Below are 15,603 nucleotides of genomic sequence, written 5' to 3'. Positions count from 1 at the left end.
CAATATGTATAACTATATATATATTTATTCTTTCAAAGAAAAACACACTTCAGGTAGGGATGAAATTTGGGTGGGTCCAAAGAAAACCCAGCCAACTTATGAATTTCTGCTCGGAAAGGCAAAACCCATCCTAACTGAACATGAGCCTGACCCAATCTGAACCAAGCAGAGCATATATATGATGCTTACACATGAGCTTTTTATTTTCTTTTTGGAAAACACCTGAATATTGATGTTGGTAGGGAAGCTTGGCTCTAATGTTCGAGAGTCTAATTGAGCTTATATTATATAATATTTTAATTTTTTATATGTACAATAAGAAATAATTTTTAAATGTTTATGTTCTTTTTTATTTTTTATATAAAACTTGGTTCATTGTCGAGTTTAAACACATGAGCTTTTGAATCGAGTCATATTAGAACTCGTATTTCTAATTTCAATCGAACTCGAGCCTCATGTTTTTTGATTAAGTCAAAATCAAATAGCTAGATATTCAGGTCAACTCGGTTCAAGTCTACACCTAAACGCTAATATGTATAAATAAATTTAATGATATTATAGTGGATATATTCCTTTCTGTTATTCTTTTATTTTCATTTTAATGGACTAACAGCCGAAGTGAATGTATTAGCAAAATATGGACTAGAAGAGACCCTCAGACCCAAGAAAGCTGCGAAGCGGGGGCCTGATCCGAGTTACGAAATAGGTTTTAGTTGGGGATGTGGAACCAACCAATTCGAGCCTCGAGCCCTTAAACAATTCACATTTGCTACAACTGTGCATTTAATGGAGAAGTACGGATTTATCCAATTACACTGCAGAGTTATAAATATTTAAAAGGACCATAATCTACATTCTATGCACTAATATCCGCCCATGAATTGGTATCAATTTCGAGCTGATACCTACCCAAACAGTACTTTAAACCTATAAATTCTGACTCTGGGCTGATTGGTCATTCTCTTTAAATCAACCCTTTGATTTGCTGTCGTAGCCCCACTTTAAATTAGATGAAATTACCTTTTGATTTATTGTCATTGCCCTAACTTGAATCAGATGAAGTGACTTCTTGATAGGGTCACTGCAAAGCCATGATTTTCTGTTTTAAATCTGTGCTAGGACAGTATCGAAGCAAAAATGAACTCCCACATTTATTACAACATTGTCGTCTGTAGCAAAAGTGAACTCCTGTGTAAACTAATGTGTCACAGGCCATCCAAATGAAACAGCCAATTTTATTTCATATATTATTTGGTGGTAGCACCCAAATTCTTGTTAAGGCTCAATTTAAGACTACAAATACAAATACATATAAAATATAAGGATTTTGGTAGGTTCAGTTTGAAAGGAATACAAATATAAATATATACAGTATAAATATATACAAAATAATACAAAATATAAGGTTTTACATTTTACATATTTATATTTGTACTGCTTCCAAACTGAGCTTAACATTTTATAATAATTTCTCCATCTTTTTATTATTATTATTATTATTATTATTTTGAATGAAACCCAAAGGGCACTACACTCATTGAGGGGTAATGCATCCCTAGAAATCAACTAAACAAATTAAGGAGAAGAAAAGGGGAAGGGAAGAAAAACTAAGGGGGCATTCTTTTTTGGGATTTTGAGAGGGGGGAAAGTTGGTCAATGGGATTTTGGTTCTCATTGACCAAGATCCCATGTTCTTTTTTTAGATTTATATGGGGATCAGAGAAAGTTTATTTTTCCGGGTAAGTGATATCTATCTCCTAGGTGGATAAATTACTTTTCCACCTAAGGGAAAAGTTGCCAACACTTGAATGGAACAAAAATACCCCTTTTAATAATGGATTTTTATGGTTAAAATGATTATTACTTTATTTACATGACAAATAAAAGAATATAGGCAAATACACTTACTAGGCAACAACATCTCGACAGTAGATAACATGCATATATAGTTAACATGGACACATCTTTTTGTCAATAATGTGTATTTCACGTGCCTCGACTAATAGGTAAGAGCACTGATTTTTATGACAGGTAGGAATTTTAGGCGAGAGAGAGAGCCTCTGCACACACCCAGGATGGTGAACATACTGTGTGCATGGGAAAGTAGGAGACATGATCAGGTTCACAGGTTGGCTGGTCATCAGCCATATCAAAAAGTTCTGAAATGGCTATTTCCTAATCCCCTTACTGGATTTCTGACAAGTATTTGCAAGAATTAAAAGGTACCCAAGTGCGTATTGAGACATACAGAAAACATCAACCGAGTTGCCAACTGAGGGAGTTTAGGGTTTCTGCTTAATTAGTACTATTTTTTATTATTATTATTATCATTGTTGCTCTTCCTTTTCTTCTACCTGATACTTGCGCCATTCACTCATGCCACAGACTCGAATCAAACAAGACAGTTTGTGTATGTCTTCATCCAAAATGGTTTAAGGAATGCCAGGTGGCCAAAATTACCTCAAATATATTCATTAGCGAGAAATACCTTTAAAAGATTATATGGAATTATTTTTTTTTTATGATTTTTACATTTTATATTTTTATTTGAATGAATCGACTGGTCAAACTAAATACTCATAATTGTTCTACACTGATGGCACGTATAATTAAGTAATGCACGCTAAAGTGCAGGATTTTGGAGGGAATGTTCCAAAATCCAAGAGCCAGCTTACAAGAAAAATAAAGGAAGGAAGAAAAAAGGAAAGAAAAACAACAAAGAACAAAGAACAAACGAAAAGACAATACGGGTTGCATATTTTGAAATGGAGATATTGATAAGAAAACTAGACCAGAGCCACTCTTTGTGTGGGCCTCTCTAATGACAATGTGTGTTAAGGATTAATTTAAGATATTTAATTTGATCGGACAAACAAAGAAAAAAGTTGTTGAAACATTTAATAATAAAGGTGGGAATAAGACAAAGTGATTAGAAAATTTTCCCAATGGGTCTGCTTTTCGCTGATAAAAGGGATAGAAGGTTTAGTTTTATCAGAGAATTATAACCATTCCAATCCAATTCAGATGTATTGGTTTGGATTGATGTGGGTTAGGTTAAAACTTTAGGGTTTTTTCTGTTTTTATTGCCTATCCAAAAGAAGACATTTGATGGGGCAGGTGATGTGTCCACATGGGGCCTTAGATGAGGTGTAGAGTGGGTGATCAAGACTACCAAATAAAGGGAAAATGGTGGGGCCACTACCATTTGGGAAAATTGAATAGATTCAGGAAACTAATCTTCACATAAGAAATTGAAAATTTGACTGAGCAGAGAAGAGAATGTAAGATAAAATAAACAAATACCTAGAGAATCTACTTTGGGTCCATTGTTGTTCTTCTGAGTTCTGTGATTACTGAAACTTTGAAACTGGTCTCTTGGGTCTTTCCTCGTTAAGATGATGACTGGGATTTGGTCAAGTCCTTTGTATCAATTTCCATTTGGAGTCAATTTGTATTTAGGAAATGACTTTCTCTGAGATGAAACATTCTTTCCTGTAAATTGTTCAGACTTTCCATCCCACGTATATTATTGATAAAATCATAAAAGTAATATGAATTTGTCTATAATTGTCAAACAATTCACTGTGAAATCGGGGTGAAGTTGTTTCAATCTTTCTTCCAGCGTACCGACGACAGAAAATTCTCTCAAAGGTCTAATCAATTGTGGGTCAGTCAGTTCAAGAAATTCTATACCAACATCTAAGATATGATTTAAACAATGTTGTTATATGTGTTTGTGAGCGACCTAGAGAGAAGAGAGTCCTTTTCTTGTTGATGATAACTACCCCTATTTTAGTGATTTTCTTATTGATATAAGTCATTACCGGTGGAAGATTGCAGTGCCGCTTGGTAAGTCTTTTTATAAAGATTTTTTAGTAAATTACCAAAAGAATATATTGAGTTTTTTGGGTCTTATCATTAAAGATAAATATGGTTTGACAAACAGCTCAATCTATTACGCTTTTAAATTACATGTTTAGAAGTTATATCATGCAATAAGACCAGAATGCTTTATTTGAAGCTAAACTTTCTTGAAATTCAGTATTTTCGGTCTTTTCAGGACTTTCCACACTCAGGTCTTTTCATCTTTCCAATTTTTTATTGCCAAATAAATAAAAGACCGATTTTCGATTCAAACTTATTATAACCCAAAAGACAATGCGAAAAGGGTTGCCAAACGCCCCCTGTATTTTTTTCAGTTTTAACATTGGAATTTTGACAAAGGGCATGTGTTTGCAGTAGAGATGTCTTAGTAAGCAGGAATCTGTTCTTTTCTTTTTTTTCGTTCTTTTTCTTTTTGGGGGATTGGATGCCAGAGAAATCAAAAAGGTTACCCACATGCTCCATTCTATACCCTTTTTTTAAGTCAAAAGTTTGTCATGTCTTGATAACAAGTCATCTTTCTGTAAAAGAATAAAATTTTAACCATTGAAACCGCTTCCTAACTGCTCCAAACTTCTAAAGAAAAAAAAAAAAAAGAAAGAAGTGGTCCAATCCATGATAGAATGTATGGGATTGAATAGTCTCTGTAAATGGTTGAAGAAGTCTCCTAGTTACTATTGGTAGAAAGGTCCGTAATCAATAGAATAACACTCTAAGGCTGCATTTGAAAACGATGCAAATAAGTATGAATGCAAATATGTAGAGTGTAAAACAATTTAAATAAATTGTAAAGTTGGGTTAGTTTTGCATTGACAAATTTACATTCTTATCAAATAGACTTTTAATTGTAATGGATGTTGATAGAGGGGTGATTTGGCCCAACCTCATAGCACGGGTATATGTGGGCATGACCTTGCTCAAGCGATGACTCAGCGTGACAGCACAGCAGGCACAGCCGCAACTCGGTGGGAAGGGCTCACCGAGTTTAGTCTGGCAACTCGACGGGTTAGGCTACTCACTGAGAGCCGCCTGACCTACACCTCCTCCCCAAGGCTGAGGCGCTTGTTATGTACACATCGCCCGACAGCACACTGCAGCGCAGTCATAGGCAACGATACGCACAGCAGCACCCACCGCCCGGCAGCGCGCAGCACGCACCGCATGGCGGCACTAGGCAGCAACATGCACCGGGCGGCAGTAGCACTAGGCAGCAGCACGCACCGCACGACAGTAGCACGCACCACACGGCAGCAGCACTGTGAGGTGCGCACGCCGCCCGATAGCAGTAGTAGGGCGGGACCCACACGACAGCTCATCAGGGTGGGTCCACACTTATCTTACCACATCAGCTCTGCTCGCCAACTCACCGCCAGCTACACCATTCCTCATCCCTTATCCTTATCTTATCTTATCTTATCTTATCTTATCTTAAGTAGGAGTTGTGTTACCATTAGGAGTAAGTAATTAGGAGTTTGAGTTTAAGTTGGATTACCCTAGCCTAGCCGAATCCAACAAGGAATTTCCTTCTATAATCTCCTATTTAAGGAGCTACGAATTGAAGTAAAGACATTGAATTTTCGATCAAGAAAGGAGCTTAGGAGAGTTAGGGTGATCTCTTGGACAAATCACCCCCTAGTTCGCCACCATAGGGTCAGCACGCAAAGGGAAGGGCAAGGGAAGGCTAGGAGTTTCCCCCGTGGACCGCTCCGTGACGAGATCCTACGGGCGGGCCCATAACATTTTGGTATTAGAGTCAAACGTCATGGGCGATATGGAGCAGCTATCATCCAAGGTCCACAAACTGAAACATAGGCTAGCAGAAACCAGCATGGAGGTTCGTGAAGTCAAGGAAGATGTCCGGGTGCTGCGATGCCTACTGGAAGCATTCCTCTCCAACAAAGAAAGGAGTTCTGAGGGAATCGCCAACACAAACAGTCATCGTCCGGACTGGGCAGAGGCATCCAGCGAACAGCAAATCGCTGCCCCGACAACCGCAGTTATTCCCAAGTATAGTCGTTTGGAGTTTTCCTCATACAGTGGCAGCGACGACCCACTGGGATGGTTGTACCGCTGCGAGCAATTCTTTCATAATCAGCGCACGAAGGATGAAACTGTAAAGTCTCCTCCTTTGGTCGGGGACAATGTCATGAACATTATACCTGCAGGATGCACTCCTTGGTCGAAGACAGGTGGACTTGGCGATGTTGCTGGGGCTTTACCGAAGGCTTTGGCTCGGCGTGGACATAGAGTTATGGTTGGGTCACCACGGTATGGTAACTATGCAGAAGTCCAAGAAATAGGAGTGCGCAAGAGATATAAGGTGGATGGGCAAGATAGGGAGGTAACTTTCTTTCAAGCTTATATTGATGGCATGGATTTTGTGTTCATGGGCAGCCCTATGTTTCGCAATATTAAGAAAAATATATATGGGGGAGGCCAAGAGGATATTTTAAAACGCATGGTTCTCTTCTGTAAGGTTGCTCTTGAGGTTCTCTTCTGTAAGTATACCCGGTGTGTTCTTGTGATCCACAACACAGCACACCAGGGTCGGGATCCAGTAAGCGATTTTCGTTATGTGGATCTCCCACAAAACTACATAGATCATTTCAAACTACATGACCTAGGAGGTGGGAAACACTTCAATATCTTTGGAGTTGGCCTGAAAGCAGCAGATAGTGTAGTCACTGTATGCCATGGTTATGCTTGGGAGCTGAAAACTAAAGAAGGTGACTGGGGTCGGCATCAAATAATAAATGAGTGCGATTGGAAGCTGAAGGGCATCGTGCATGGGATTGATGCAAAAGAATGGAACCCACAGTTGGATGTTTACCTAGCATCTAATAGCGACACCAATTACTCGGTGGAGACTCTTCAGACTGGCAAGCCTCAATGCAAAGCAGCTCTACAAAGGGAGCTTGGTCTTCCTCTTCGAGAGAACCTCATACGTGATCTCAACACTGACGTTGAAGACTTTGTGGTGAAGAAGCGACCAAGGGTCCGCCACTATTTATAGCCACTGCGTCCGGGCATTAACGATCGAGATTGAGATGATCCAACGGCTCTCAAAGAAATTGGCTATGGGCTCCTCGAGGCGAAATTAGTTTAGCGCGTTTTTTGGCGTCCGCGAAGTCCAAACCGCATGATGTCCACGCGTAAGCTGAATGTGATCCGGGTTTCTTTTGATTGAGTCGGGCACTGGACCAGTCCAGCTAGGCGAAGCGCACGACAGAGTGGCATGAGTACCGAAGCCAAATCCACCCGGCGCGTCATGAACTTCCCGCATTGGGTCAACACCGCCAACACAGGGAGTGGGGGGCAATTGATGGAGGGTGATTTGGCCCGACCTCGTAGCACGGGTACACGTGGGCATGACCTTGCTCAAGTGATGACTCAGCGTGATAGTACAGCAGGCGCAGCCGGAAATCGGTGGGAAGGGCTCATCGAGTTTAGTCTAGCAACTCGGCGGGTTAGGCTACTCGCTGAGAGCCACCTGGCCTGCACCTCCTCCCCAAGGCTGAGGCGCTCCGAGCTACCTCCGAGCTCGGGGTCCCCTGACCTTTCCTAATGCCCGAGCTCCTCCCAGTGGATTTTAGGCCACTCCCAAACAGGATCACCCCGATCCGCCTCTAGATACCCCGAGGTAGAGACACCTCGGGGCAGACAACTCGGTGTAGCTTGCCACAGGCAGCTCGCCACTTGTAGGGTAGCTCGCAAAAGAGCAATTTGGCGTATCGCAGGAAGGTCTCCTACTCGACCTCCGTACCTGACAAACCTGGAGACTGCAACCATGTCTCTCGTCAGAAAGTGTTGTGCCCGCCACCTTTGGAGGGTGTCTTACATTTGACAGGTATGTACCCTACAACGACAGCCCCGCATGTGCCACCTCAACCCTGGCTGTAACGGCTACGACAGGGCGATAGTGGCAGTTATACCTGCCCTGTCAGAGGCTAGTGGGCCTGATTCAATAGAGTTCTGTTATAAGTAGCCCAATCCCAAAGGACAGAGGTAATCTTTCTGATACTCGCGCTATCTGCACTCTTAACTTCTTCTACTCTTTTTGCATCTTTCACAGAACTCTAACTTAAGCATCAGAGTGTTCCCGCCGGGCAAGCCCCCGAGAATTCCTCATCTTCTCCATCTCAGGTACCTTTCAGGAGCCATGCAAGTGCCAGCTAGGAGTGACTGGATTGCGCACCATCAAATGCAAAAATGAATTTCAATAAAGCATATGTTTTTTTTTTTTATCAAAAGTCCACTTGAATGCAAATTTACTTCTTTTTTATTAATATACTTTTACATCTTATTATTTATGTAAATATGCATTGGTCTTTCATTTGTCAATGCATCAATGTAATGTTGCCAAATACAGGCAAGTGAACTAAAATACAAATTTACCCTGAACCGAGATTTATATACTCCATTTTCATTGCTTCCAAATGCAGCCTAAAGTTTGAAATTTACACACCTTTTTTATGATCTTTTAAATTATATTAATATTTAATAAAAACATATTCAAAGACCACACTTAACCACTTAGGCTCAGTTAGAAAAGAATACAATACAAATATATTTAATACGAATACATACAAAATAATACGAAATGTAAGGTTTTGCACTCTACATATTTATATTTATACTCCTTCCAAACTGAGCCTTAATTTTAGATTTAAACTGTTGCTTAACATGCTAGAGCTTGATTTGGTGTTTGATGTTTATCACCACCATTATAACTAAATAAATTTCAAGACAATATATGAATGAGTCTGTGCTTGTGCATGCTTCAAGGTCAATTCGATTTTTGCGTGCGGGATTGTTTACGAGAAATTAAATTATGAAAAATCTTCCAAAAATTATCAAGAATTTCATTTTTGGTTTCGTTGCCATATTTGCAACCAAAATTTCACTAAAATCCGAAGCCACCTAAAGGGCATGGACCATGGGTGGCAAACAGATTAGATCAAATCAGACATACGACCAAAATTTCATTTCATGAATATTCGGATTTGAACCAAATCTTATCTACTGAATTTATCTATCTACTGGATTTATCTCAAATTCAGATTGCAATTGAATAAATAGCCTAAAATTTATCAAAATATCATGTACTATTTATAAAAAGAATTAAAAACAATTTTGATATGAAAAACTATGAACAAAACGAAATTAAAATAACTTATATAACACATTAGTAAAAATACAACATCCAAACAAATTTTACTTGGATCAAATAATCCATATTCGATCTAATTATAAAGCGGATGAATTCAAAATTTCAAATCACGCTGAACCAAATCGACGTACAATCGTAGGACACGTGGACAATGCGACATAGCCTAGCCTCTACTTGGAGCAGCCGACAAGATCAGAGTGAGTCAAACCAATTCGGATAGGTTCGTAAATGCTGGGAGCCCGCCCGAAATTATGGTCTGATTGATTCGGATCGCGCCTTTATTCCACGATGTCCACGACCCCACGTCCAAATTCGTTCCTTGTCCCCATGCCGACCTGGGTCCCACATCAAAAGATCTTCCCTTTCATCATACGGCAACCGCTTTGGCATCCTCTACAGTCCACATCCCACAGATGTTGACTCCTCACTCTCCTGCTCTGTTCACCTATCTTTTCTCTCACTACTCCCTGGTCAGATGACTCAGATACCTTTAATTACAAGCTTCCACGCTCCATCCAGTGATCAGACCGTTTGTTTGTGGTCCTCTGTCCCCACCTCGAGCAAACTTTCAACTCCCCCCAACTCCAACGTCCAACTCAACGACCCAACCACCACTTACTGTTCCGGTGTTCCCTTTCCCTAACCTAATTCCTTCTACCGACCATCTTGCTAAAGACCCCACCTTAAGATTCCAAATCAACGGTACATCATGATTGGTGAATTGGGTGTACGTCAACACCAGTTAACGTACTTCGTTTTGGTGAACTGTTAACGTACTTCACTCTAACTTATTGGAGTGGATCGACGACATCCCTTGGGCATCATCTTTAGACTGAATTTAAGGGTTAGCTGCGCAAATTCCAAAATTTATCGTGGGCATTTACATCATCTTGTGGAAAAAAGAGAAAAAAAAAAAAAAAAAAAGCGAGGAGGAACTGTTGCGCAATCCTTGCATAATCAACCGGTGTTAAATGAATGCAAGAGTCAGAGTCCTGAGTCCAGAGTCAGAAAGACTGTTGAACACCGTTCCCAATCTGAATTATTCAATTATGCCGCCGTTACCTACTCCGTTATCTTTTGGCCGTCAACTCCGACAATGGTCAATTACTGTTGTATAAAAATATTTAAGGAATATATGCAACAACCAACAAGCACAGCTCTTGCAGGAAGAGCAAAAGCTTCGCGCCTTCGTCTACTCTACTCTCTCTCTCTCACTCTCTCCCTACGCAAGCAAATCCATGGCTTTTGAAACTTGAAACGATACTGAGAAATCAAACGAGTAAGATTCTGTAATGGAACTCTTCTGCAAGGTTGTGCTCGTTCTATCTCTTCTTGTAGTTTTCGCGGAATCTAGTTGCAATACTACTGACAGGGAGTTGATCTCGAAAGCCTTTCACTCCGTAACCGGATTTGACGTCTCGCTGTTGGAATCTGGAGATGGGGACTGCTTGAATCCTTCAATTAAGGAAATAAGGCTTCCCTCGAGAAATCTGAATGGATCTGTTTTATGGAATTTTCTTCGGAATCTGACGCAGTTGCAATATATTGATCTCTCCGACAATTCACTGAAAGGGTCTGTTCCATCTGGGTTTTGGTCTATGCCGAGCCTTGTTGAAGTCAATCTCGCGATGAATCGACTTGGAGGCAGTATTGGTTTCGAGCCCATGCCGAGAAACGCTTCAGGTTCCTCTTTGTCGTCGATTCAGAAGTTGAATCTCTCGCACAACAGGTTCACCAAAGTGCATCTGTCGGGATTCTTGAACCTGGAAGTGCTCAACCTGTCGCATAACGATCTCAGAGTTTTGCCTTCTGGGTTGGAGAAGCTCGCGAAGCTCGTGTCCCTCGACCTCTCAAGTTGCAATATTTCAGGGAGCGCCAAGCCTATCACCAACCTTCGCTCGTTACAGTACCTGGACGTCTCTAACAATGCCATGAACGGTAACTTCCCATATGATTTTCCTCCGCTTCTCAGTCTCAAGTTCTTGAACGTGTCTGTAAATAACCTCACCGGGCAGGTCGGTTCAGACAAATTGAAAAAATTCGGTAACTCTTCGTTCATTCAAGCCGGTAACCTCAATATTTTGGAAACCCCGAAAGTCCCTTTTAGAACACAGTCGACACACCTCAGTTCCAGAGGTTCACCTCCGAAACAACCCGAAAAACACAAACCCAGCACCGAACACATCAAAAACAAGAAATCCAATTCAAAAACTAGAGCTCTGTCTCTGAGTTTAGCCATTGGAGGTTCATTCGTCGTCCTCTCCATGGCTGTTTCCATAGCTTGCGTGTACCGGAAGAAACAGATAGCCAGGAGGAAGAAGTGGGCGATCTCGAAACCGATCCAGTTGCCGTTTAAGATCGACAAATCGGGACCGTTTTCGTTCGAGACCGAGTCAGGGACGTGGGTGGCGGACATTAAAGAGCCGTCCTCGGCACCGGTAGTGATGTTCGAGAAACCTTTGATGAGTCTTACGTTCACGGATCTGATTGCTTCCACGTCACACTTCGGGAAGGAATCTCAGCTGGCCGAAGGGAGAAGTGGGCCCGTATATAGAGCGGTGCTGCCAGGTGACATCCACGTGGCAATCAAGGTCTTGGAGAAAGCTCGAGATGTGGGACACGACGATGCCGTTGCCATGTTCGAAAATCTATCTCGGCTTAAACACCCAAACCTCTTGCCTCTCGCTGGCTACTGCATTGCAGGTACGGTACTATAGTCCTTAATTATTATTTGGTGTCCCACGGCCTATCTTATTAAATGATTTCACGGGTTCCAACACTACGGAAATCGTAATCCACGGTGCTTGTTTGTTGTGACGTAATCTGCATTATGGATCTCAAACCATGTTATCGTGGTTGTGGCTGTGGCAGGCAAAGAGAAGCTGGTGATGCACGAATTCATGGCGAACGGCGATCTGCACCGTTGGCTCCACGAGCTTCCGACGGGGATCACCAACGTGGAAGACTGGAGCATGGACACGTGGGAGCATCAGAACGATGGAGGAACTGGATCCGACGTGGCCTCTCCAGAGAAGCTAGGCTGGATTACGCGCCACCGGATCGCAGTAGGAATCGCGCGGGGCCTCGCCTACCTGCACCACGCTAGCTCGAAGCCGGTGGTCCACGGTCACCTGGTGCTGTCCAACATTCTCCTCGCAGACGACTTCGAACCGCGAATCGCCGATTTCGGTTTCCGATGGGACGAAGAGAACGGGAGCACCGAAGCGGACGTATACAGCTTCGGGGTCGTGTTGATAGAGCTGCTGACGGGGAAGCCCGGGACGGAGGAGACGGTGAGTTGGGCTCGAGGGTTGGTGAAGGAGAGACAAGGGCTGAAGGCGTTGGACCCGAGGTTGAGAATCGGGAATGACTCAGTGATGGTGGAGAGTCTCCGAGTTGGATATTTGTGTACGGCCGAGTCGGGCAAGAAAAGACCCACGATGCAACAGGTCGTCGGTCTGCTTAAGGACATACATCCGACGACGCATTAAAGTTGAGTTGACTCATCGTGGTTATTGTTTCGGCGTAGCAAAGTTCCAACGAACCCCAGCCATCTCTCACTCCATCTCTTCGTTGTCTTTTTTATTTATTTTATTAATTTCGTTATGAAAATGTTTTTTGTAATATAAAAATACTAAAAAAAAAAATGAAGGAGAGCGTGAAGCAGATGAAGCGTGGAGATGGAAAGTTAGGGTGTTGTACGTCTTTCTGGACCTGCAGTGCAGAGAATCCCACTAATTACTTGTCTCTTCTGAGAGGGGGAGCATCTGATTCGGGTCCATTCTTCTTTTTTCCTCTCTTTTCTATTTTTCTTTTGCATGGATTGTTTGCTTTTATTTTTTTATTAAAAAAAGCATAAAAAAGAAGAAAGTAAATGATGGTATCAGGAGCAGCGAGTATGATGGTCCCTGAGAACATACCGAGAAAGCGTTTACCGGCTGCCACTGCATCATGGTTTCTTCTCTTGCATCTGTTTTCCTATGAAATGCTAATTTGTATCGATGGTAGACTGAGAACTGACAATCAACGTGGATTGATCAAATGTTTGATGGGTCCTACCAAGAATCTAGATCCTAATCGACTGGTATCAGGTATTATGTGGGGCTGTCAGGCTTTTTTTCACTGCGATACGTGGTTGACATGGGGATGAGACACTGGTTGGAGCTTACTGGTCTAGCTTAATTTCTGCTGGTCAAAACTCAAAACGCAGAGTTGCAGAGCAATTGGTTTTTGTACTCACAAGTCAGGACTCAGGAGAAGCCCTGAGACGAAAGAAGTTGGATATGGAAATGATTTTTGTCTTATTGTGTGTTTGATGGATTTCATTTCGCAAATCCAAACGCGGAGAGACAGCTCATCTGGGAGTCTCAGTCTCAGAGTCAGAGCAGTGGGTTTGCGTGGAAAAGTGACATTAGAAAAATGTTCGTTGGGCAAGGCATGCACGTGGAGTGAACTAAAACAGAGAGAAAGCGGGGCGAAATGAGAGTTTCATTGAGGAATTGCCCATCACACGGAATTCGGATTTGCTCCTCACAGAATAATTTTCACAGCCAAACCGGATTTCCTTCCTACTACTCTCTACCCGCCTTGAAAACTCAGCTACACATCTCGTACCGATTTTATAGTGTCATCCCACCATGTATTGAGAATATTTCCTCATGAATAACAACATAAAATATAGATATTTTTGATGTGTGTTTGAGATGTGTTGTGAGACTGATACGAGAAACGCTTTGTGAAGAGTAAATTCGGATTCAATGTATTATAGATAAGGTACAGGTAGAGAAAGTGAGTAAGAAATCTGGATTGTTTTATAGTATATCAATGATCAATCCTATGTATTGAAAATTATCTCTCCATGAATAATAATATACAATTTTTTTAGTATGGGATTTGCTCTTTACACTGACCTCACAATGCCATCTCACATGCATTAAGAACATCTCTCCATTAATAACAACACAAAATATAGGAGTTATTCCTGATGTGCGACTAGAACGTGTTGTGAGATTGGTACGAGGAATAGATCAGACTCGTCTAGGATTTGCTGTGAAGTTGGTGTAAGAAGCAGATTAGGTCAAACCAATAACTACCACGCATTAATAGCAGGCGAATGGCCAGGTAACCACCTAATTAGGTGACTTAACAGTTAACACGACCATGAGTGGTAGACCTAGATCAGTCATAAGAGCCTTTATTCCCACAACCAGGACCCCTTTATAAAGAGATGCACTTTCCCCAAAGGCATTGTGGTCTTCAGGTCATCTTCCAATTATCTCTTCGTCAAACCAAGCAGCAACACTAACCCCTTGGTTTTGGTTCTTATTTTAATGTGAAAGAAAAGAGAATAAAAAAAAGAAGAGAAGGAAAGAGTGACAGAGAGGCACGTCATTGCACCTGTTACTTTTAAAAAGATTCCTTCGGATAGAGGGAATTTGGTTTGGAGGCAGAGGATGAAATGATTCTGGCCAAGAGTTAATGGTGTTTGATAAAATTGATGGTGGATCAGTTAGTAGGATTCGAGATTTCTTACTTGTCACAGAGACCCGGGATCAAATCCAATGAAGAAAAAAAAAAGAGTTAAGTGGTCTTGATAAAAGTGAAAATTGAATTCAAATCATGGTTTTTAAAACTGGACTGGACCGGACGGTTGGATCGAAAAAACCGAAAACCGGTCAAGTGATTGATTCTGTTTTTTCCAAAAATCGGATTTTCCTCTAAAACTGTTGATTTTGGTCAGCGAACTGCTGAATCGGGTGGTTAACTGTTCAAACTGTTTAAACGGTTTTGATTATTTTTTATTTTTATTTTTTATCAAAATGGGCCAAGCATTCGATTTGAATGGTCAGACTGTTTGACCCGGTAACTGAACCCCTAACCGGTTCGGTTTTAAAAACCATGAATCAAACCGCCTTTTTGATAAAACTAAAAGAAGATTTTTTTTTTCACTTTTCAGACGTATGGTTCAAATTAATATCAACACAAACGAAACCCACATAACATGTCATAAAATTTTGGTATTCTTAGACCTCGTATTAAAAGATAGATTCCTAAGCTAAAGTAGATTGAGAAGAATGGGAATGAACATTGATCTGAACAGCTTATTTTGTGGAGAGGAGGAAGACACAGACCACATCTCTGTTAGGTGCCCAATTGCAAAGGAAGTGTGGCTTACCATGGATCAGATGAATGAGGATAGGGGTCTGTTGGAACAGTGGAAATATAGGCATGATATTGGAGTATCTCAATTAAATAGAATCGATCTAGATAAAAAAGAAAAATTAATTTGTGAATCAAATAGAAAGAACCAAGATAAGATGAAACCAATATATACTTTGATGCTTGTAAAAGGAATGATGGGAGTTGGGAGATGTTGCAAGATGTTCGATAAATTCAGCAGAAGCTATGAAGTAATAGGGATGGAAAAATTTACGGATCAGGTCACCGTAGAAAATTTTATCTGCGGTAGCAACATAGGTAAATCGAAACATCCCAAGGCCACATCAGAGATTAACAAATTTCAAGTCACTCCAGGGACCACCTGCAAAACA

General features: G+C 41.2%; 1 protein-coding gene and 1 pseudogene across 1 annotated transcript; both read left to right on the top strand.

The window, feature by feature from the left end:
• The first annotated feature begins 6,028 nt into the window (after positions 1 to 6,028).
• On the top strand, positions 6,029 to 6,895 carry LOC104589752 (granule-bound starch synthase 2, chloroplastic/amyloplastic pseudogene; annotated as a pseudogene).
• Positions 6,896 to 9,995: 3,100 nt separating this feature from the next.
• On the top strand, positions 9,996 to 13,052 carry LOC104589746 (calmodulin-binding receptor kinase CaMRLK-like). Its single transcript, XM_010248168.3, has 2 exons — positions 9,996 to 11,755; positions 11,924 to 13,052. The coding sequence occupies exons 1-2, from the start codon at positions 10,345 to 10,347 to the stop codon at positions 12,541 to 12,543; spliced, it is 2,031 nt and encodes a 676-aa protein (XP_010246470.1). The 5' UTR covers positions 9,996 to 10,344; the 3' UTR covers positions 12,544 to 13,052.
• Positions 13,053 to 15,603: the final 2,551 nt, after the last annotated feature.

The sequence above is a fragment of the Nelumbo nucifera genome, chromosome 3, assembly GCF_055504915.1.
Source record: "Nelumbo nucifera cultivar China Antique chromosome 3, China Antique-T2T, whole genome shotgun sequence".
In the NCBI taxonomy this organism is placed as follows: domain Eukaryota; kingdom Viridiplantae; phylum Streptophyta; class Magnoliopsida; order Proteales; family Nelumbonaceae; genus Nelumbo; species Nelumbo nucifera.
Note: the sequence above shows the minus strand (reverse complement) of the source record. Positions and strands in the feature narration are given on the sequence as shown.

What these genes read in the sequence shown, in the direction of transcription:
- LOC104589746 (XM_010248168.3), top strand. Translation starts at nt 10,345, where the DNA reads ATGGAACTCTTCTGCAAGGTTGTGCTCGTTCTATCTCTTCTTGTAGTT. An exon ending in CGCTGGCTACTGCATTGCAG is followed by an intron (nt 11,756 to 11,923) that starts GTACGGTACTAT and finishes TGGCTGTGGCAG; the next exon opens with GCAAAGAGAAGCTGGTGATG.